The 24,300-nt window shown below is 50.1% G+C and overlaps 1 protein-coding gene across 1 annotated transcript; it reads right to left on the bottom strand.

Moving 5' to 3' along the window:
- Nucleotides 1-19,421: 19,421 nt before the first annotated feature.
- CCDC71 (coiled-coil domain containing 71) lies at nucleotides 19,422-23,151 on the bottom strand. Its single transcript, XM_002758334.5, has 2 exons — nucleotides 23,087-23,151; nucleotides 19,422-21,142 (listed from the first exon to the last, which is right to left on the bottom strand). The coding sequence occupies exon 2, from the start codon at nucleotides 21,088-21,090 to the stop codon at nucleotides 19,711-19,713; it is 1,380 nt and encodes a 459-aa protein (XP_002758380.1). The 5' UTR covers nucleotides 21,091-21,142; nucleotides 23,087-23,151; the 3' UTR covers nucleotides 19,422-19,710.
- Between the last annotated feature and the right edge of the window lie 1,149 nt (nucleotides 23,152-24,300).

The raw sequence follows: 24,300 nt of genomic DNA on the forward strand, positions 1-24,300 counted from the left end.
TGTGAGTCACAACTGGGCAAGATGGAGCCCTGTAGGTCACAGGCACAGGCTGCAGAGAAGAGACAGGGTCAGGGCAGAAAGCAGATGACACTAGCTCTAGCCTTACCTTCAAGAGGCCTGAAGGATGGGCCAGGTGCAGTGACTCACACTTGTACTCCCACCGAGGCAGGAGGATCACTTGAGCTCAGGAGTTTGAGACCAGCCTGAGCAACATAGGGAGATCCTGTCTCTTTTTTTTTTTTTTTTAAGGGGAAAAAAAGAAAAAGAGGGAAAAAGGAATATTACTTCATTCCTAGAATGGGTTTCAATAATGGCCGATCAATATTTTGAGTGTTTAAAGTGGTTAATGCATGTTTTATGTGTTTAAAATGGAGACCTCTATTGTGTTTATTTGTTCTGGCTCTGAGTTCAAGTCCTGGATATCGTTATCAATATGTTGTCTCGTTGAATCTAAATCTCATTATGTGTCTTATGTATCTGGGTGTTAAGATCTCTTATTGTTGCATTAATCCTTTTACCCTTGCATCCTTGTAGCTTTGAAATCTATTTTATTAAGTGTGAGAATTGCAACTCCTGCTTTTTATTTATTTATTTTTGCTCTCCATTTGGTTGGTAAGTTTTTTTCCATCCCCTTGTTTTGAGTCTTTGTATATCTTTAGATATATCGTTAGATTTTGTGGATAATGTATATTTTGTGTGTTTAAAATGGAGAGCTCTATTGAGTTTATTTGTTCTGGATCTTAGTTCCAGTCCCGAATATCGTTATCAATTTTCTGTCTCGTTGAATCTAAATCTCATTATGGGTCTTATGTATCTGGGTGTTAAGATCTCTTATTATTACATTAATCCTTTTATCCTTGTAGCTTTGAAATCTATTTTGTCAAATGTGAAAATTGCAACTCCTGCTTTTTATTTATTTATTTTTGCTCTCCATTTGGTTGGTACATTTTTTTTCCAACCCTTTATTTTGAGTCTATGTATATCTTTGGATATACCATTAGATTTTGTCTGTATCTTTTGATTGGGAGATTTGGTCTATTTAAATTTAGGGTTGCTGCCGTTTGATATTAACTGGCTATTTTGTCCTTTTGTTGATAAAAATTCTTCTTTATGTTAATGCTCTTTACTTTTTGGTGTATTTTTAGAAAGGGTCATACTGGTTGTTCCTTTCTGTGTATAGTGCTTCTTTTAGAAGTTCTTGTAAAGCAGGCCTGGTGGTAATAAAATCTCTGAGTACTTGCTTGTTCCTAAAAAATTTTATTTTTCCTTCAAATGTAAAGCTTAAATTGGCAGGATATGAAATTCTGGGCTGAAAGTTCTGTTGATTAAGTATACTGAATATTGGCCCCCACTCTCTTCTAGCTTGTAGGGTTTCCGTTGAGAGATCTGCTGTAAGCCTAATAGGCTTACCTTTATGGGTAACTTGATCTTTCTCTCTGGCTGCCCTTAATATTTTCTCCTTCGTTTCGATCTTGGTGAATCTAACGATTATGTGCCTTGGGGTTGGTCTTCTTGAGGAATATCTTTGTGGTGTTCTCTGTATTGCCTGGGGTTGAATAGTGTCCTGCTTTGCTAAATTAGGAAAATTTTCCTGGATAATGTCCTGGAGAGTATTTTCCAGCTTGAATTCATTCTCTCTGTCACATTCAGGTACACCAATCAAGCGTATATTAGGTCTTTTCACATAGTCCCATATTGCTTGGAGACTTTGCTCATTCCTTTTTATCCTTTTTTCTCTATTCTTGTCTTGTTGTTTTGTTTCATTAAGTTGATCTTCGACCTCTGATACCCTTTCTTCTGATACCCTTGATCCATTCGGCTATTTAAGCTTGTACATATTTCACTAAGTTCTCGTGTTGTATTTTTCAACTCCATAAGTTCATTTGTATTCCTCTCTATATTGTCTATTCTTTTCAACATTTCATCTAACCTTTTTTCCAAGTTCCTAGTTTCTTTACATTGGGTTAGAACAAGTTCCTTTAACTCCCAGAAGTTTCTTATCATCCACCTTTTAAAGCCTACTTCAGATAATGGAACACAGTCCTTTTCCATCAGGGCTTGTTCCGTTACTGATGAGTCCTTTTCCATCAGGGCTTGTTCGGTTGCTGATGAGTCCTTTTCCATCAGGGCTTGTTCCGTTGCTGATGGGTTCTGATTTTGAGTATACTCGGCCTTCTTAGGCTGTTTTTTCCCCTTCATTGTAGATGAACCACCTTTCTAATTAGTTTTCTGAGTCGACGTCCGACTTATTGATTCCCAGTGTTGGGATCCGAGCAACCCACTGTGGCAGCCTAAATAGCAGCGGTAAGACTGATGGTGCTCTTCTGCCCGGGAATCTCTGGTCTGGCTTCCCTCTTGAGTCCGCAACAAGCGGCTCTGACTTCCCTGAGCTCCAAACTCCGGTCAGTAGGGGAAGCAGTCCCGTTTGCTCTGCATGAAGAGCTGCTGCGCCGAGACGCCGGTAAAACCGCTGCAGCGGCCACAAGAGTCGCGCTGGCGACCCGTGGGGCTCCTCCACTGGGAATCAGCTGATCGGTGAGTGACGAAAATTCGTCTAAAAGTGTGGCGTCGTCTCGTTCTCTGGACTTTCACTGGGAGCTACAATCCTGAGCTGTTAGTGGTCGGCCATCTTGGATCGATCTTGGGAGATCCTGTCTCTACAAACAAACTTTAAAAATTAGCCAGGTGTGGTGGTGCATAATGTAGTCTCAGCTACTCAGCAGGATGAGGTGGGAGGATCACTTGAGCTTGGGATGTCAAGGCTGAGGCAGAATTGCTTGAACCCAGGAGGCGGAGGTTGCAGTGAGTTGAGATGGTGCCATTGTACTCCAGCCTGGCATGGCTAAGATCATGCCACCGCACTCCAGCCTGGATGATAGAGTGAGACCCTATTTCTTTTCTTTTTTTTGGAGATGGAGTCTCACTCTGTCACCTAGGCTGAAGTACAGTGGTGCAATCTCTGCTCACTGTAACCTCTGCCTCCCTGGTTCAAGCCAATTCTCCTGCCTCAGCCTCCCAAGCAGCTGGGACTACAGGCACCCGCCACCACACCCAGCTAAATTTTGTATTTTTAGTAGAGCTGGGGTTTCACTATGTTGGCCAGGCTGGTATCAAACTCCTGACCTCAGGTGATCCACCTACCTCTGCTTCCCAAAGTGCTGGGATTATAGGAATGAGCCACCAAGCCCAGCCGAGACCCTATTTCTAAACAAACAATAATTAAGAGGTCTGTGGGAGGAAGAGATGGGTGGATCACTTGAGCTCAAGAGTTCAGGAGACCAGCCTGGGCAACAAGGCAAGATCTTATCTCTATAAAAAATACAAAAATTAGCTGGGCTTGGTGGTGCGCACCTGTAGTCCCAGCTCCTCAGGAGGTGAGGCAGGAGGATCCCTTGAGCCTGGGAGGTTGAGGCTGCAGTGAGCCAAGATCATGCCACTGCACTTCAGCTTGGGTGACAGAGTGAGAGCCTATTTTGAAAAAAAAAAGAATAAGAATGGCCCTTGTAGCTGTGAGGGTATACACCAACCTTCACCTAAGCCACTTCGGAGAACTGCCAATGGGCACTGGCATTCACCCTGGACAGAGAGGCCATACTGCATGGCTGTCTTAGGGCAAGAAAATGGTACAGGGTTCCAGGGACTCTACAGCCCTGTCAGGGGTCAACCAGGGTCAAGGGCTGGCGGGCAGGGTGAGGAAACAGTCACCTCCTGTGTCCTCTCTACAGGCATCCCTTGCCTAGCCTTGCTGTTTCTCTTCAGCTGTTTTCATGAGTATTTCTTTAAGTTCTTGGGGGAAACCACAATAAACATGTTGTACTCTCCCTCAGGAAAACCCCAACCACTCCCTTGTTACTCCACATTGAGGAGCCCCTGCAGGGCAGTCTCACTTCTGCTGGTGGACTGTGCAAATGCCCCTCTCACCTCTGCACTCCTGCTCAGGGTCACCTCAATAGCTATTCTGCAATTGGGAGCATGTGTGGCTCCCAGACCCTGCCCAGCAGGGGCACTGACCTGTGGCCTGAAGGAAGAAAGCATAGGCTAGGCAGCAGGGCCAAAGACCCCTCTTCGGGAGAGGGAAAAAGACATGAGTGCTTAGACATGCATGGCACACACATACTTGTGTCTCTTCCCAGCTGTATTCCTTCCCAAGGCAGCACCCCCACTAACATTTGGCTGAGAGCCTCTCCCTTCCTGCTTTCTCTGGCCAATCTCCCTTGGCCAATCTGCACTTTCCCACATCACTAGCCCTTGCTTCCCACAGACCCACTGGTTCTTATCTCCTGACCTGTTGACCTTAGTTTTCCCATGTCCAGAGTTGCACATCCACTGTTTCTGTGCCCTTCCTCCTATCCCTCCCTCACTCCCTGAGTCTGACTCCCACCCTTCTCCTTACCAAAGACACAAGAACACGCTTCAGGCCTCATCTCATTCAGTCTCTGACCACTCTCCTCCCAGAAACACTTGCTTCCCATGGCCATCTCTCTGCCTGCATCAGATCTCAATCCTAACTTTCCACCTGTACCTCCTCAGTCTCCTTCTCCTTCCAGCCCCACTCCACCACCACCCATCATCACACTCACTCTGCTTGCCACAACCTACTCACAGTGGTTTGCTCACACAGTAGCTCATGGATGCATGTGGGATTGGGCACATGCAGCCTCGTGTTCATACTCCCCCACAACCTGACATAACCTCATAATTAACATCACATGAGAGCAGAGACTCACGCAGCTGTTTGCAGCACCATGTGCTGGTGCTGGTGGTCACATTCACTCACAGCAGCCATAAGTCACATTGTGTCACAGGCAGGTGCAAGTTCACTCACACCTGGCTACTACCACATGCTATGTGCAACATGGGCTTACTCACTGGGTAGCACATTGGTTGCAAAGTGTGTTAAGCATGGCAGCCACAGGGCTCATAGCCCCAGGGTCTCCCAGGTTCCAGAAGAGGAGGATGTAGTGGCTGCAGTCTTGCCCCAGAGTGTGGGGGTGGCACAGGCTTCAGCCCCAGATGGGCACTATATGGGGACATCATCTCAAGGTTCACAACTGCAGCGTGGGGAGAGGAAGGCCTGGCCTGTCTGGGGAGGGGAAATCCCACCTGGTCACGCTGGGACAACCTCACACACTAACTCATGCTGGCAGCTCTCTGAGCACAGGTCACTGCTGTGGCAGCCAGACTTGCAGTGAGCACAGCCAGGGACATGGCTGTGGTGCCTAGAATGCTGGCAGTGCCCACTGTGGGGGTCACAGGTAGCAGGATCATGGAGATTGATATTGCTGCACTGGCAGTGCCAGCATGTAGGAGCAGCGGTTACAGCTGAGACATGGAGAGGACCGGGGTATATGTGCCTTCCTGTTCCCTAGGGGCCTGTGGGTCTCAGATACCCAGCCAGAAAGACTGAGCTCTGGCCAGGAGGGACACAATAGGTATATTATAGCCCATCTTCCTGGATTACAAGGTCTATACCCATAATTTACCCGATTCAGCCCCTCCTTCCTCAGAACAGAAACTCCTTGAAGATGGTGCCCAGCTCAGCATACAGGTAGCACTGGGAAAGACTTGTCATGTGGACCAGACAGGATTGTGAAGTGACCAGGGCTGATCATGGTTGGCTTTGTCACTGCCAACCATGCCTCACCTGCATAGCCAGGCAAACAGAAGAATAGGGCATGCCCACTCATGCTGTCCACAGGGCAGGAACCCCCACAATACAGGCTGGAATCAGGGTGCCCAGGATAAAGGCAGAGCCAGCACCACTGGCCCAAACCTGGAGTAGGGTCTCCATAGAAGCCATCCAAGCACATGGTATTGGGACTGTTCAACCCATCCAATGACAGCACTTACCTTTCACAGTGCCAGCCTGGCAGGCCTGGCAGATACATTTAAGTGGGTGGCACAACTCAGCATGCCCACTGCAGGCACAGGGCTGGCAGTGCAAAAAGCCTCAGTAGCCAGGGAGGCAGTGATCATGTTAGCAACCAGCAAGTCCTGCCTGGCACATGCACTGCCCATTCACAGGGTTACAGATGGCACTGGTGGTACCTTCAGCATGTCAGCGGCACTCTGTGGAGAGTAACAAAGCAATCAAGCCATGCAAGGAAAGGAGACGGCTGGCCTCCAACCTCATGCCTACAGGCCCTGAAAGCTCATCGCTGCAGCCGGAGGCCCAAAGCCTGCTTTCCAGACACTCAGTGGTCCCAAGTATGACCAATGATGTGAAGATGGCAGGGATGCTGCCTACACAGCAGGCCATACTCAGTGTTCAGTGAACCTTGCAGATGGCACTCACATGCTGGCAGAGGAAGGGCAAGGTTAGATTAACCTCATGGTGCTCCTGCAATCCCTAACCTGAAGCCACTTCAAGGTTGGCACATACACTCACCAAGGCCCATTCCCATGGAGCTGGGTGGAGATGTTGCAGACCAGGGGGGCACAAGCCTCAGGCATGGTGGAGGAGAGGCCTGGACTTGCTGGCTCCATGCAGTCTGCCTGGTGGAACTCCTGCCTATGCCTGAGGCCTGAGGGTACAGAGACCAGAGCACACACAATGCCTTCACTTGTGGCAGGAGCACAAGCTAGCAAGAGGGTCAAGGGAAGCCAGCCAGGGACAATCAGCTCCACTCTTTCTTGGATTGACCCTCATCCACCTTTCTTGGATTGACCCTCATCCACCTTTCTTGGATTGACCCTCATCCAAGAGGGGGCATCCCTACTCCCACCCCTCAGCCCCATTTCTCTTTTCTAATCTTTTTTTTTTTTTTGAGACAGTGTTTCACTCTTGTTGCCCAGGCTGGAGTGCAATGGCACGATTTCAGCTCACTGCAACCGCCACCTCCTGGATTCAAGCAATTCTCCTGCCTCAGCCTCTGGAGTAGCTAGGATTACAGATACCCACCACCACACCCTCCTAATTTTTCTATTTTTAGTAGAGACAGGGTTTCACCATGTTGGCCAGGCTGGTCTTGAACTTCTGACCTCAGGTGACCCCACCTCGGCCTCCCCAAGTGCTGGGATTATGAGCATGAGCCACCGCGCCCGGCCCTTAATCTCTCTCAAGTCCTTCAGACTTGAGTACAGCGATGCAATCTCTGCTCACTGCAACCTCCACCTCCCAGTTTCAAGCGATTTTTGTGCCTCAGCCTCCCGAGTAGCTGAGATTACAGGTGTGTGCCACCACACCTGGCTAATTTTTGTATTTTTAGTAGAGGTAGGGTTTCACCATGTTGGCCGGGCTAGTCTTAAACTCCTAATCTCTGTTTGTTTTTTTTGAGAGTCTCCGTCACCCAGGCTGGAGTGCAGTGGTGCAATCTTGACTCACTGCCTCTGCCTGCTGGGTTCAAGCGATTCTCCTGCCTCAGCCTCCCAAGTAGCTGAGACTACAGACATGCGCCACCACACCTGGCTAATTTTTGTATTTTTAGTAGAGACAAGGTTTCACCATATTAGCCAGGCTCGTCTTGAACGCCTGACCTCCTGTTTTGCCCCTCAGCCTCCCAAAGTGCTAAGATTACAGTCATGAGCCACTGTGCTTGGCCCCTTGAACTCCTAATCTCTTTTGCATCAATTTTTCCTCCATCTCCAGTGGCCCCAATCTAGTAGAGAGAGTGCCACCTCTCACTGAGAAACATTTCAGCAGCTTCCCTTTGAGCCTTCCGCCAAACAATACATTCTCCCCACATCTCTTCCCTGTTTAAATTTCTTCCATGGCTCCCCAATTCTCCTGGGAAGCCCCTCTCCTGGCCCAAAAGGTCCTATGAGATCTGGCCCCTGCCTATTTCATCTTCTGTCTTTTGCATGAGCTGTTTCCCTTGCCTGGGCTCCTCTGCCTGCACTCTCCATCTATATAAGTCTTGTTGCAACTCCAGGCCTCTACGATCCCCGACCCCCCAGTCCCACTGCATCAATCCTGTCTTGCTATAATGTATGTATCTGAGGCTGGGCACAGTGGCTCATGCCTGTAATCCCAGCACTTTGGGAGGCAAGGCGGGGTGGATCACCTGAGGTCAGGAGTTAGAGACCAGCCTAGCCAACATGGCAAAACCCCATTTCTAATTAAAAAAAAAAATTAGCTGGGCTTAGTGGCAGGCACCTATAATCCCAACTACTCATGAGGCTGTAACAGGAGAATCACTAGAACCCAGGAGGCAGAGGTTGCAGCGAGCCGAGATTGAGCCATTGCACTCCAGCCTAGGTGACAAGAGTGAAACTCCGTCTCAAAATAAATAAATAAATAGGCCAGATGCGGTGGTTCATGCCTGTAATCCCAGCACTTTGGGAGGCCGAGGTGGACAGATCACCTGAGGAGTTCAAGATCAGCCTGACCAACACGGCGAAATCACATCTCTACAAAAAGTACAAAAATTAACCAGGCATGGTGGTGCATGCCTGTAGTCCCAGCTACTTGGGAGTCTGAGGCAGGAGAATTGCTTGACCCAGGCTGTGGAGGTTGTAGTGAGCTGAGATCGCACCATTGCACTCCAACCTGGGCAACGAGAGCAAAACTCCATCTGAAATAATAATAATAATAATAAAAAAATAAATACAGTCAGGTGCAGTAGCTCACGCCTATAATCCTAGCACTTTGGGAGGCCAAGGCGGGTGGATCACCTGACGTCAGGAGCTCGGGACAAGCCTGGCCAAAATGATGAAACCCCTTCTCTACTAAAAACATGAAAATTAGCTGGTTGTGATGGCAGGCACCTGTAATCCCAGCTACTCAGGAGGCTGAGGCAGGATAATTGCTTGAACCCAGGAGGTGGAGGTTGCAGTGAGACAAGATTGTGCCATTGCACTCCAGCCTGGGCACAAGAAAGAGACTCCATCTCAAAAAAAAAAATTATGCCTTTGCCATATGTAGGGTAGAGTCCCTAGGACCTCACAGAATCCAGATGAATGAAGCTCCCCTCAGTCCTCCACACTCCCTTGGTCTGCTACACTCTCAGTGTCGTGGAGTAGCACATTCCAGGATCAAAGCAGAAAGTTCGGATAGAACCATAGCCCTGCAGTGAATGGGGAGAGGGGTAGAGGTGAAGTGAAGCTGAAATTATCATGTGATCCCAGAATGCCTCCTCTCTCTCTCTCTTTCCTTCTTTTTTTTTTTTTTTTTTTTTTTAGATGGAGGCTTACTCTGTCACCCAGCCTGTAATGCAGTGGCTCAATCTTGGCTTACTCCTGCCTCAGCCTCCAGAGCAGCTGGGAGTACAGACACAGGCCACCACTCAACTACTCAGGAAGCTGAGGCAGGATAATTGCTTGAACCCAGGAGGTGGAGACTGCAGTGAGCCGAGATTACATCATTCTACGCCATCCTGCCTGGGTGACACAGCAAGACTCCGTCTCAATTTAAAAAAAAGAGAAAAATAAATACCCAGATTAGTGCTCATGGCAGTGGCAGCCACAGAGGTTGGGGTGGGATATGTAGAGAATCACCACTGCAGAATACCTGAGGGAGCACAGAGGTGAGGAAGGGTAAGGGTGAAGTCTTGATTCTTGTCATTTGACCATGATTTCCACCCTGCCCTATACCTCTTGCTGTAGGATCTGCAAAATTGTAGTCACAGGGCCAGCTGCCTGGGGGGTCACTGCCCAGACCCTAGAACTTGGGCTGGAGGAGACAGTAGCTGGATTGGGGAAAGGCAAGAAGATCTGGACAGGGAAAGAAGGGGAGGGGCCTGAGAGGTCTTATATTGGGACTGTCTATGGTGGGAAGGGGGTGGGTGCAGGGCCTGAATGTTTCTCTGACTGCAGCTGAGAGGGAGAGAGAAGACCATGGTATACTCCTGAATAATTTCACAGAGGGAGGTAAGAAGGAGATGAGGACACAACCAGGGTAAAGTTAAGCAGCCAGCGTGGTGGCTCACGCCTATAATCCCAGCACTTTGGGAGACCGAGGCGGGTGGATCACGGGGTCAAGAGATCGAGACCATCCTGGTCAACATGGTGAAACCCCGTCTCTACTAAAAATACAAAAAATTATCTGGGCATGGTGGCATGTGCCTGTAATCTCAGCTACTCAGGAGGCTGAGGCAGGAGAACTGCCTGAACCCAGGAGGCGGAGGTTGCGGTGAGCCGAGATCGCGCCATTGCACTCCAGACTGGGTAACAAGAGTGAAACTCCGCCTCAAAAATAAATAAATAAATAAATAAGCAAATAAATAAATAAATAAAAGTTAAGCAAAGAGTTTGTAACATTCGAGGCAAGGTCAGGATGGAGTTATTCCTTGGACTAAATCTTCCTCTAAACATGTTTGCTACTAAAAAATCCTTTGGCGAGGAGAGGTGGCTCACGCCTGTAATCCCAGCACTTTGGGAGGCCAAGATGGGCAGATCATTTGAGGTCAGGAATTCAAGACCAGCCTGGCCAACAGCGTGAAACCCCTTCTCTACTAAAAATACAAAAATTAGCCAGATGTAGTGGCACGTGTCTGTAATCCCAGCTACAAAGGAGGCTGAGGCATGAGAATCACTTGATCCAGGAAGTGGAGGTTGCAGTGACCTGAGATCCCACCATTGCACTCCAGCATGGGTGACAGAGCAAGACAAGACTCTGTCTCAAAAAAACAAAAACAACAACAACAAGAACTTTTATATCCAGTGTATGATACATGTTTAATCACTTGCCCGTTTGTTTCCAAAACTCCCATCTGAGGGCAAATGCTGGTTCAGCTAGCTAAAGCGATGCTGACCCTAGTGACCAGATCAGTAAGCAGCACCCACCCAAGTGCAAGGCTCAGTCCACAGTCACGATAATTATAGGCTTATATTCATTATAAGGCTACAGCTCCAAGAAACTCAGTGTCCAAGGTCAAGGTTAAATCAGAAGGTGGGTCAAGCCTTACCAGACAATGGCTAAGGTCCTGTCCAGAGACCAATATTTGCAGTGACAGGTACCACTGAAGGGATCACAGACAAGTACCAAGGACCTGGCCCCTAGGGTCACACCTGCAGCCAAGGCATAGGGCTCTCAGCTTGCAAATGGAACTGCGGTAGGGTGGGTAGTAGGTGCAAGTGTTATCAGGGGAGTAACTGGCAACAGAGCCAGGAGGACATGGAGATGGGGGCCCAATCTGAGAGTCACTCACATCGGCAGCTCTGAGGTTGGGTGGAGCTCAGATCATAGTGACCGGGCCAGCAGGAGTCACAGTGCTGGCCCCATACATAGACTTTGCAGCAACACTGCCTATAGCAGAGGGCATGGGTCTCATTGATGTGACCATCACACAAATCCCCTTCCAGGACACCCACAGGGTCACAGTCACAGGATAGATCAGAGGTCAGAGATTACAGATGGAAGTAGGTCAGAGGTCACCGTGGAGCTGAAGGATGAGAGTCAATGTTGCGTTAGGGGTTGGAGGACTCGTGTCTGCAGGACCCAGGGGAACAGGGATCCTCTCGGGGATGACAGTAGAAGGGTCAGCAGAACTCACAGAGGCGCCCAGCTGTGTTGTGCTGACATGCATCATACATGCCTCCACTCCCATAACCAAACACAGCCGTGTCAAAGCGACAACTGTAGACATCCCCATGGCACTCACATTCTGAGGCAGAACCAGAAAGGTAGACATGGGGTTGGCTGACATGTGGCAGGTGCGGCCAGGCAGAGTAGAGCATGGCATCCAACCCAGCAGGCATGGGGGTGCCCAGGCTCTGATGCATACCATTGATGGTCCTGGTGCAGGTCGTGGCAGCACTCACAGTGTGCACCAACTGTTTGGTGGTGGCAGATGCAAAGCCCATGTACCTGGTAGGGAGGAGGGCAAGGCAGGCCTGCTCTGGTGTCCCAGCTTGCCCACCCCACCAGTCACAGAATGACCTTCCCATTGTCCTCACCACATTGGCTGGGGTCCCAGGTACATATCTGCACTCAGAGGTGTGCCCATGGCACAGGCAACTGCCTCTGGCTGTGAGCTCACAGAGGGCATAGTGGTGGAAAGGGGTGTCTCTTGAGGCCTCTCAGAGGCCTGTCACCCAGTGTGTGCAGTTTGGAGAAGTTTACACAGAGGTTAGTCACATGCAGGTACTCTGGAGACACAGATGGTCAGACCTCAGGTGCCTTGGTCCTCATTTTCTATGGCTGGGGAGGAGGGAAAAAAATGGAGGAAGTCTCTCCCTTCTCCACATCCTTGTATCTACTCCTCCAGCACTCATGCTATAGGGCTCTGCCATCTCTGCTCCTGGGGGAATGTTGTCTTAGGATGACCACAGCCTTCCCCATGTTGATAATTTCCACTTCTGTGGTGAGGACCCCCTTTCTCCAATCCTGATGTTACTCCTGAACTGAGACCTGCACATCCCACTACTTCCTGGATACCCCACTCTTGTATCATCGGGTATCTGAAACCTGCTTCCCTAATGCAGTAAAGGATTCCACTTACCAGCCCACAGTCCAAACTAGAAATCTATTATCATTCAGCTAAACCACATAGTATTACAATCATGCACCCATTAGATTATAATGGGGAGGAAAATTTCATATTGCCTAGTGACATGGTGGCTGTTACAATTTTTTTTTTTTTTTTTTTTTTTTTTTTGAGATGGAGTTTTGCTCTTGTTACCCAGGCTGGAGTGCAATGGCACGATCTCAGCTCACTGCAACCTCCGCCTCCTGGATTCAGGTAATTCTCCTGCCTCAGCCTCCCGAGTACCTGGGATTACAGGCATGCGCCACCATGCCCAGCTAATTTTTTGTATTTTTAGTAGAGACAGGGTTTCACCATGTTGACCAGGATGGTCTCGATCTCTTGACCTTGTGATCCACCCACCTCGGTCTCCCAAAGTGCTGGGATTACAGGCGTGACCCACTGCACCTGGCGGTGGCTGTTATAATGCTGTAGCACAATACATTTACTCACGTTTGTGGTGATGCTGTGTAAACAAACCTACTGCACTGCTAGTCATATAAAAGTACAGCACATACAATTATGTACAGTAGGCCAAGCATAGTGGCTCACACCTGTAAATCCCAGCACTTTGGGAGTCCAAATCCAAGGGGGATGGATCACCTGAGATCAGGAGTTGGAGACTAGCTTGATCAACATGGCAAAACCCCATCTCTACTGAAAAAATACAAAAAATGAGCCAGGCATGATGGCAGATGCCTGTAATCCCAGCTACTCTGGAGGTTGAGGCAGGAGAATTGCTTGAACCTGGGAGGCAGAGGTTGCAGTGAGCCGAGATTGTGCTACTGCACTCCAGCCTGGGACAGAGCAAGACCCTGTATCAAAAAAAAAAAATTATGTATAGTACATAATACTTCGTAATAAATGACTATTACTTCTTTATGTATTTACTATGCCATACTTTCCATCATTATTTTAGAGCAAGTGTCTTCTAGTTTATATATATATTTTTAAAGATGGGGTTTCACTGTGTTGGTCAGGCTGGTCTTGAGTTTTTCTTTTTTTATTTAAAACCTCTCCCTCCTGGGTTCAAGTGATTCTCCTGCCTCAGCTTCCTGTGTACCTGGGATAACAGGCATGTGCTACCATGCCTAGCTAATTTTTGTTTTTTTAGTAGAGACAGGGTTTCACCATGTTGGTTAGGTTAGTCTTGAACTCCTGACCTAGTGATCCACCCGCCTTGGCCTCCCAAAGTGCTGGGATTATAGTGGGATTATAGGCGTGAGCACCCAGCCAACTTCTTTTTCTTTTTAGAGGCAAATTCTATGTTGCCCAGTTTGGACTGGGATTCCTGGACTCAAGCAATCCTCCCATCTCAGCCTCTTGAGTAGCTGAGACTACAAGAATGTACCACCATGCCCAACTTTCCTTCTACTTTTTAAATATAAATTTAATTTATTTTGAGACAGAGTCTCCCACTGTAGCCCAGGCTGGAGTGCAGTGGCATGATCTCGGCTCACTGCAGTCTCCACCTCCTGGGTCCTGGTTCAAGCAATTCTCCTGCTTCAGCCTCCCGAGTAGCTGGGATTATAGGCATGTGCCACCATGCCCAGTTAATTTTTGTATTTTTAGCAGAGACAGAATTTCACCATGTTGGTCAGACTGGTCTCAAACTCCTGACCTCATAATCCACCTGCCTCAGCCTACCAAAGTGCTGGGATTACAGGTGTGAACCACCTCGCCTGGCCTTCTACTTTTTAAATAAAGGTAATTGTAAAACATGGTAGGGCACTGTAGCACATGCTTGTAATCCTAGAACTTTGGGAGAACAGGTGGGCAGATAGCTTCAGCTCAAGAGTTCAAGACCAGCCTGGGAAACATGATGAAACCCTGTCTAGACAAAAAAATTAAAAAATTAGCCGGGCATGGTAGCACAGGCCTGTGGTCCCAGGTACTCGGGAAGCTGTAGTGGGAGGATCACTTGAGCCTGAGAGGCAGAGGTTGCAGTGGGCGGAGATGGTGCCACTGCACCCCAGCCTGAGCAACAAAGTGAGATCCTGTCTAAAAAAAAAAAAAAAAATTAATTGGAAAACAGTCTCAGGCAGGTCCTTCAGAAGGTATCTAGAAGGTGGCATTGTTATAACAGATGACAGCTCTAAGCATGTTATTGCCCCTAAAGATCTTTTTCAGTGGATCAAGATCTGGAGGTGGAAGACAGTGATACTGATGATCCTGATCCTATATAGCCTAGGCTAATATGTATGTTTGTGTCTTCGTTTTTAACAACAAAGTTAAAAGGTAAAAAAAATTTAATAGAGAAAAGCTTATCAAATATGGATATAAAGGAAATATTTTTGCACAGCTGTACATGTGTCTTAAGCTAAGTGTTATAAAAGCTGTAAAAAGTTAAAAGTCTGTAAAGTAAAAAAATTCAGTGTTTACTATTGAAGAAGGAAAAAATTTGTTTTTATAAATTTAGTGTAGCCCAAGTATACAGTGTTTATAATCTACAGCAGTGTACAGTAATGTCTTGGGTCTTCACATTCACTCACCACTCCTCACTAACTCACCCAGAACAACCTCCAGTCCTGCAAGCTCCATTCATGGTTAAGTGCCCTATACAGGTATACCATTTCTCATCTTTTATACCACATTTTTTTTTTTTTTGAGATGAGTTTCACTCTTGTTACCCAGGCTGGAGTGCAATCTCCGCTCACCACAACCTCCGCCTCCTGGGTTCAGGCAATTCTCCTGCCTCAGCATCCTGAGTAACTGAAATTACAGGCACGCACCACCATGCCCAGCTAATTTTTTGTATTTTTAGTAGAGATGGGGTTTCACCATGTTGACCAGGATGGTCTCGATCTCTTGACCTCAGGATCCACCCTCCTTGGCCTCCCAAAGTGCTGGGATTACAGGCTTGAGCCACCGTGCCCGTCTTATACCATATTTTTACTGTACCTTTTCTATGTTTAGATACACACTTCTCATTGTGTTACAACTGCCTACAGTTTTCAGTACAGTCACATGCTGTAGAGGTTTTAGCCTAGGAGCCATAGGCTATACCAGATAGTCTAGAAGTATACTAGGCTATGTACCATGTAAGTACACTCTAGATGTCTGCACAACCATGAAATTACATAATGACACATTTCTCAGAATGTATCCCCTATCATTAAATAATGCATGGCAACAGATGTGTCTTTCTGACTTTATGTCCGCTCCAAGAAGGTAGATAACTTTTCTGTCTGCTTCCCATCAAACACTGCCCAGAAGATGCCTGACAGAGGGTGCAGCTCAATGGGTGATTGTTAAATGAACACATGGATAAAGGAATGGGTCCATGGCTCCTCTCCCTGCTCCACACCTTAGGTTGGTTACTAAGCTGAGACTACCTCCTGTATCTTTCCTCTGCAGGACTCCCCTCTTTTCTGGTCAAAGGTGAAAACAACAGCAGCTTGCAGACCTACCATGAGGGCTCAATGTGGGCAGCTGGCAATAATGGCAGTTAGGGGGGCAGGGAGTGCCCAGTGGGTGTAGAGAAAAAGCTAGTTTGGCATTTGTCCTGTGCTGGTACTCTCCTGGCCTGATTCTGGGCTCTCCTAGGTTATTTGGCTCTCTTATCCTTCAATAAAAGACTTCTTTACAAAGAAGGTGTTATATCCAGAGATACCTTGGTGCCACCTAGAGGCAGCTGCAGGGACAAAGGGCAGAGGCCAGGGTCATGAATGGATTTGGAGGGGCAATGACAGGAAGTCCATGATAGGGGAGTGATGGGGGCCCACAAAGGGAAGAGTTATGAGGGGCAGTGATAGGAGTGGAGATGGGGAACAGGTATGAGTAAATGAGGAACCATGATGGAGCCTTACAAAGGGATTCAATGATGGGGACAGAGACAGGGGACAGATGGAGACTGTTCCCCATGCCAGTACCAATACACTGGGTACAAGTATGCAGCACAGTGATGGGGCATAAACGGGAGGCCACAAAAACACCATGATGGGGCAGGGCTGAGGAATGGCCTTGGGAGACTGAGCTGGCTTGCCGACTTGCCCTGCCCCACCAGTAACCACTTGAGGCCGGGCCTCTTTCCCCGGTATCTGCAAGCTCTGTCCTGACACACAAAGGGTACATACAGGATTGCCTCTGGGGATGATTACCCTGAATCTCAGAGTTGTTTGGGTCCTCCACTGGAATGGCTGGGCCCAAAACTTTGAAAATTACCTGGAAGAAAGAAGCAGGTTTGAGCCTTTTATTTCACTCCACGGTCCAACCTCCCTTTCCCTGGGTCTGACCTTGCTGTCAGTGGCAGGCTCAATGTCTGAGTAATGCCAGTCACAGATGAGGTCACTGACTTGATGGCTAGGGGCAGGAGCAATCCCAAGAAAGAGTCTTGGGCAGTTGTCGGCAAAGTATCTATACCTGTGCCAACAAAGGCATGGTCCACTGAGTGCTCAAGGAGCACAGCTGCTGGGGGGAATGCCTGGGGACAAGAGGGCCCTTGAGTCACCAGGGGCAAGCATCACTAGTGGCCATCAAGTAGGGAAGCATAGGGTCAGCACTTGCTAAGCAAGCCTTTAGACTGGGACATTGGGTCACCTGGAAAGTCTTGAGGTGGGTGAAGTAGAAGGCACCCTCTAGGTCTAGCTGGATGGTGACATTTTCAACACCTGCAGCCACAGGTCTAGTCAGTGACCAGGCCCTGGCCCCAGCCCCTACACATGGGCACACTGCATCCTCACTACTCTGTCTACCAGGCCTTGTTGCCACCACAGCCACTCTGGGAGGTCACATTTTATTAATGTCACGGCCTCCCTGGCCACAAGAGTCACAGAAGCACTTCTGAGTCCTGGGCTCTGACTCGAGGAAACTGACTAGAGAGGTCAGACCTCTACTCTTAAAATTTCACAGTACAGGCCTCTCCCTCCAGCTCCCAGCAATGACCTAGACTCCCAACAGGACTGAACCAGCCCAAGTCACCTAAAGAAACCAGTCTCCAGATCCCTCACCTGCAGGTCAATAAAGCAGTGCTCAGAGCCTACTGGATGAAGTTTGAAGGCTCTGGCTCTGGCCCCAGCCAACAACCAGGTTGCTGATGCAGCCAGGTGAGGAAAGTGTATGTGGCATTCCCTGGGAAATTGTTCTAGGAGCCTGGACTAGGACGGGCAGGATCTGACTAGAGATCCTAGGAATACCCACACCCTCTCACCCCAACCCATAAGGAACCTTGATTTCTTTTTTCTTTCGAGATGGGAGTTTCGCTGTTGTTACCCAGGCTGGAGTGCAATGGCACGATCTCGGCTCACCGCAACCTCCATCTTCTGGGTTCAAGCAATTCTCCTGCCTCAGCCTCCCGAGTAGCTGGGACTACAGGCGCACACCACCATGCCCAGCTAATTTTTGTATTTTTAGTAGAGACAGGGTTTCACCTTGTTGACCAGGATGGTCTCGATCTCTTGACCTCATGATCCACCCGCCTCGGCCTCCCAAAGTGCTGGGATTATAGGCGCGAGCCACCACGCCTGGCCTCTTTTTTCTTTTTTTGAATTTTGAGACAGAGTCTCAAAAAAAAGCCGCACCATCTCAGCTCACTGCAAACTCCACCTCACAGGTTCAAGTGATCTCCCAGCGTCAGCCTCCCAAGTAGCTGGGACCATAGGCATGTGCCACCATGCCCTGCTAATTTTTGTATTTTAGTAGACAGCATTTCACCATGTTGGACAGGCTGGTCTCAAACTTCTGACCTCAATTGACCCACCTGCTTCAGCCTCCCAAAGTGCTGGGATTACAGGCATGAGCCACTGTGCTTGGTCATGAACCCTGATTTCTCCTTCCCCTGGCTGTCCTGGAAATAGATGACCCCTCACCCACTGGTGGCAGCAGCAGCAGAACTGGAAGTGGGGGGCCCAACCCAGCTGGCAGTCCTGGGTGCTAGGAGCTGGAATCAGGCCTGAGAGGGAAGACGCTTAGTGAGCCCCACGCTGGGCTCCCCTGAGGAGCCGAGTGTGGTTCTCAGGTCATTTCCCATATTTACATCAGGAATGGAGTTGTCAGAGGCAAGTAGCATGCAGGGTCGTGGGGCGACAGCATAGCTGGGAGCAAGGTCCCAGAGCTTGGGAAACCAAGGACACACCCAGGAGAAGCATGTCAATAGAGCCACAAGATGCAGAAAGGGCAGGAGGGCACCAAGAAGCACACAGCTTCTCAACAGGTCCACTGCCCAGGGCAGCCAGCAGCTTGTGGGGCCCACACAAATCCAGACACAGAAAACCTCTCTCACTCAAATGAAGTCCCTACCCCAGGAAGGGGAATGTGTGCCCTCCCTGCCCACCCCAGCCACTGCCGTTCAGCCTGGGCAGCCAGTGATGGACTTTAGATGGGCAAGTTACCTCCTTCAGGTCCCAGGGCCCAGTCCCCCCTCTAAAGCAGGAAGGGTGACAATGTATTTTAACCCATGTTGGAGGGCATGCTGAGGCTGGACCTTGGAGTAGAATGAGCACTTCAAATCCAGGCAGAAAGCACTGCTAATGAGGCAGTCAGAAAAACCTCACCCAACCAAGTAGAAAATTCTTTGGTCGAGGGAAGGCTCTGTGGTCCTGACTCAACCTCCAGTACCTTGCCACCAATCGACATTGAGGACAGTTACTCTCTCCCAGGAGAGCAGAGGGGGAGAGGCACCTCAACTCTTTTAGGCCTGGTCCCATACCAGAAAAGCCCAGGCCAAGCTCCAAGATTTTAGCCAGGCTATCTGCCTGGCCCCTAGGGAGAAGTACCATAAAGGTTCTATTTCAGTGCCTAAAAACCCACCAGCTGCAAGGTTGCTCATGGAACTGCCTACTGTGTGGGTTCTGACTGGATCACCAACCACAGCAGCCTCCAAAGGGAAGTGTCTTACTCCACAGTGGCTCTGCTCCTGCCTTCAGGGGATACCTCTCACACAAACACAGAAGCCAATCTCCCCTCCTCTCTCCAGAGGGGCCCAGGAGCTGCCTATTTCTGGGACCACTTTCCCTATATCTTCAAACTGGCCCGCCGGCAGCCACACACACAAAAAAGACCATGGAGGGTGGGCAGGGAGACTGGAAGGTGGAAAGGTATAAAACGTGATAGATGGAACAGTGGACATACAACTTGAATAACAAGTCACAGTGCATCGCGCCATGAAAACACCCCTCCCACCAACCCACCCCACCCCGCCCCGCCCCACCCACATCCTCCAGTTTCTAAAAGGAGGCTGGTGGTCACCAGGGCCCTGGAGAGGTACCCGGAGTCCTCAAGATTGTGGAGTCCATGGGCATAGCACACTGTGCCACTGGTCATATAGACAGCTGGGCCCAGTTTCCCCAAACATTGTTTTGTGAAGGAATCAGAGTGCTGAATATGGTAGCAACGGCTGGAGCCGTATTACAGGAGACAGGTTCACACGGAGAATCTGCTGAGCCCGCTGCCGCACCTCATCATCTGAGGACCGCCTATCTACTTTTATGGCACGGAACTTTAGCAGCTTTGCTGTTCCAGGCCCTAGCCATGCTTTAGGAGATCGGGGACCAAGCTGTGTTCTCTTCTTGGGAAGAAGATCTTTTGCCTCCTCAGTCCTTTTTCTCTTCTGTCCAACAGTCTCAGGGCGGCTTTTCTGGCCCTTCCTTGTAGTTCTGGCCTGAGCAGACCCCTTTGGTCTGCCCCTGCCCCTGCCCCTGGGCTGGGTCTGAGCCACCTTGGCCTGTGCTGCCTTGGCTTTAGCCTTGGCCCGTGCTGCCATGGCTTTGGCCTTGGCCCTGGCTCGTGCTGCCTTGGCTTTGGCCTTGGCCTTGACCAGTGCTGCCTTGGCCCTGGCCTGGGCCTTGGCAGCTTTGGCCTGTGTTCGTGCCACCGTGGCTTGGGCACAAGCAACTTTGGCCAGTGTTCGAGCTGCCTTGGCCTGGGCTGTTTTGGTGCCCAGGGCAGAGCCCCCTTTCATTCGCCGGACACTGAGGGACCCAGTGGCTCTGCTGGTTTTGCTCTGGGGCCCAGCCCCAGGACCTTTGCGAATCAGACACTTAGGACCCTTGCTTATGTTTTTTCTGGGAGCTTTGGGCCGGGGGTTCCCTGGATCCTTCCCTGAACTTTTCCGCAGTTTCAGAGGAGAGTCTGCAATTGAGAGTTGCAGTGACTGTGCCTTGTGCTTGGCACCCAAGCAGGGCATAGGAGTCTTGAGTGGAACCAGGGCCTCAAGGACAACAGAGAGCCGCATGGCAGGGTAGACACCTGGATAAAGGTGGGTAGGGAAGCCCACTGCTGCACCCTGGGCATGGCTGGCACTTGATTGCTTCAGAGAGCTCAGCAGCAGGTTGGTGGTAGCATGCTTGGCAAGGGCTGGTGTGGATGCTTTGGCCAGCCTGCCAGATAGCGGCATGGGAAGCAGTGTGGCACGACTGGCGGGCAACCGCATGGCAGTTCGGGGAGCACTGGCTGGAGGTGATGTGCCAGTTGGGTTGGGAGCACGAGCTTGCAGTTTCGTCTGGCTTGGGGGATTAGCTGTGCATGAACTATAGCCATAGACATCACCACTGCGCAGAATGGTAGGTTGGAAGCCATCATCTCGCAGGCCCTGCAGGAAAGCCACAAGCTGAGCCTCTGTGGCACTGAGATCCTGGCTCATGGGATTAAAGACAAGCAGCGCCTCTTCCAGGGCCTTCTTCCCTGCCGTGGAGATGCGTGACCAGGAGTGCACAGCTTTTTCCTCCACATGCTGAACCACCACACTCATGGCATTAGGCACTGCAGATCCGCCTGGGTATCCGCAAACCAGCACTTGGCACCTCCAAGACAAGAGGAAAAGAGTCAATAAGAATGGCACTAAGACAGGGAGCCAGAACACGTAGACAGGTCAATCAGTGCCCCAATCTCCACGAAATTGAGGAATCTGGCCAGAGTGAGACCCTTCCTGGTGTAAAACCCTAGTCGCCTGACCCTCTACCTTGCTGGGGTGGGAGGAGTGGGTCAGGGTCAAGCTTCTTCAAGATAGATGCTCAGAAACACCTCAGAGCCATCAACCTGCTGCTGGGTCCCTGAAAAGATTTGAGACTGGTATATTTTAATTAAACTATGTATTTTCTGAGGCTAGAAACCTAGAATTACTCAGCTCTGGCAATATACAGGCAATATCCCTGTCCTCAAGGAACCCATTAAGATTCTTGGGAGTGAATGTTGGCACCCAGCTCAGTTTCCCAATGGGTCAAGGAAGGATTCCTGGGAGAGGCAACACCTAGCTAGGATATGAGTGACTAATGGAAAAGGATCAGATGGAAATGGAGCAAAAAGGAGAATAGCTAATCCAATAGCTCGTGAGAAAGAGTTAGGCATACTTGGTGTGGGATCTGGGGTCTAGGTGGAAAAACAGGCAAGGATAGAACAACATAGAGCCTTGAATGTCAGCCAAAGGGCCCAGACTTATACCCACTACCCATGCCCATCTGTTTCTCCAGCTGCTGTTGTTCAGGTGTGGAGCTGGAGTGGGGTGGGAGAATTTCCCTGCCCACCAGAAGTTCTGTTTTCACAATCTCCAGACAGGCTACTCAGAAACCCATTTTCTAGCTCCAGAGGCATGGAGACCAAATCCAGGGAAAGAGTGTTTCTTCAACAGAAATTAAAACGCTGATGAGTAGCAGGTGCTAATGACATCTCTCTAGGCGACCAGGAAGACAGGGGACCAGGCTGCCAGACCAAGAACCCAAGGTCTAAGGGCAATAGGAGCCAAAGGCTGCAAGTAGGATGGTGATTCAAGGGGACATTAGCGGTATGAACTGTCCTAAGACTTGGAAGGTCACAGACCTCAGTACAGCACAGATGGAGGTGACTAAGAACACCCAACTAGTCCCAGACTTCTTTGAAGAAGCTGTGGCCATCAATCATAACATCTAATACCCAACCCAACACTGAGGGCTCCCAGAAGCAGGAGGCAGCTCCCTGGCAGCACCAGAGCATTAAAAGATCAGCCAGGATCAGGCAGGTCCCTGGAGCTATGAGGCCTGTCTGTGTAGTTTCTTCCAACCGCTCTAATGCAGCAGATGAAGTCTTCAGAATACCCTGGAGGAAATGCCCTGGGGCTCTTTGTTTGGAAACATTCTTGGATCCTCAGGTGTCTTGGGCACTTCCCCTCCCCAGAGACCGTTCTCCAAGCACAATCCTTGCACATAACTTTAGTTCTTTATTAATTTTTTTTGAGGGGGTGTAGTTCCCAGAGCTGTGAACTGTAGAATAGAGAGGCACCTATTTCCTACCCTCACACACCCCGACGCCAAGTATTTGGGGTGACCTGGGGCTCTTCCACCCAGGTTAGGCTGGACTCTTGGGAGGGGTTTTCTGGGCCTTCAAGAAGCTTCAGAACCAGAGGCTGCTGCCGGGCCCCCGGGGGAGGGCAGGGGAAGTCGACGGAAGATAGGGGGGTGGGAGAAGCTCCATACAGGCGGACCCGGAGCAGGGGCATATCGGGGCCCTCAGGCTGGAAGTCTGCGTTCTTAGGGCGCAAACCGCGAGGCGGGGGTCACGGAGGCAGCGAAATGTACAAGGTGAACGGTGCTAGCCCGACCGGGACCACGCAGCCCCAGGGTGGGGTCGCTGGGCGCGGGGTGGGGGTGGGGTGGGCGTCTCGGCCAGGCCAGCGGAGGACGCGGGTCCGGGAAGAGTCAGCCGCTTGCCTGTCCGCCCTGCCGCCTCGCGGGCCGCCACTCCGCGGCGCGGCTAGGCCCGCGGCTCCAACCTACCGGCGCCGCCACAGGGACCCAAGACGCGCCTCTGCGCCGCCTCCGCTGCTCCAACATGGCCGCCCGCTGCGCGCCGGAAGTGCACTGCGCTTCCGCTTCCGGTACCCAGCCCGCCCTAGTGACCCTTGAACCCCGATACCCCATTTCCCCACAAAGTCTGGGGGCGGAGCAGATTGGGTACCAAGGAGGACTGCCCGGAGGTGGCGGCCCCAGTGACGGCTCCAAACCCGTTCGGTCCTGTGCAGAAGTCTGAAGAATAGAGGTGCCTTCTGAAGCGGCCCCAGGCTAGAACTTAATGGAGCCTCGCTAAGACTGGATTATAGGGGTCATCTGACACCTTTTCTGAGGGGACCTGGTGGTGCATTGACATCTAGGAGGGACTCCTGGCAAGGTTCAGGCCATCTTCCACCCTCTGATCTTCCTTTATCTACTAACAAGGCCCAGTTCAGTTCCAGACAGCTGACCAGGGGGTCAAAGAGGAGTGCCTCCTGACAGGGAGTCTTAGGGGAACTCCTTTGTTTTGCAGTAAGGGTATCTCCTCCAAGGAGAGCAGGCCTTCTTCTCTTCCTAAGAATAAGACCCATAGCACATGGCATGAAAAGCTGGTGTGCAGGTGATCACAAATGCTGCATGCAAGCCCAAGTCTGGGAGCTCCAGTATACCACTGTGGCCCTGAGTGTACTTGCCCAGGCATGTGGGGACAGGTGTAGCAAGGAGACACTGGCCCAGCCACAGCCCCTCAATGGCAGGGAGTTCTGCCTCCATAACACTGCCCAGAACCCCTTTCCTTTTGCCTAGGAGTCTGAGACCTCAGTCTTTTTACCTGTGCCCTTGGGCTAGTCCAGGGGTGGTGCTTATAGGACCCACTGTACAAGCAGCACCAGATTAGAGAACACAGGTCAAAATCAACCCTAGGGGTCTGTGACTTCGATGAGAGGTCAGAATGGTCTCCACAGTTCTGACTAAAGGTCCCATTAGTCAGAGGTTCCCAAGTCCAGGTTGGGAGCCATCCTGAGAGCCCGGGTTTCATAGATGAGTTAATGGGGGCATTTGCACTTGTGTCAGAGCCTGAGCCAGGAAACAGAAATACTGTTAGAACTCTTGGACCCTGACCCTTGCAGTGGTACCTTATTTGATAGTTGGAGTCAGGTGGAAGCCTATTGGCAATCACAAGAGGGTGGTGGGATGCTTCATTTAGGGACTAGATACTAGCC

Source organism: Callithrix jacchus, chromosome 15 (assembly GCF_049354715.1).
Source record: "Callithrix jacchus isolate 240 chromosome 15, calJac240_pri, whole genome shotgun sequence".
NCBI classification, from domain to species: domain Eukaryota; kingdom Metazoa; phylum Chordata; class Mammalia; order Primates; family Cebidae; genus Callithrix; species Callithrix jacchus.

Bases quoted from the DNA above. Each gene is read 5' to 3' on its own strand.
- CCDC71 (XM_002758334.5), bottom strand. From the start codon at position 21,090: ATGAGTGTGGTGGTTCAGCATGTGGAGGAAAAAGCTGTGCACTCCTGG.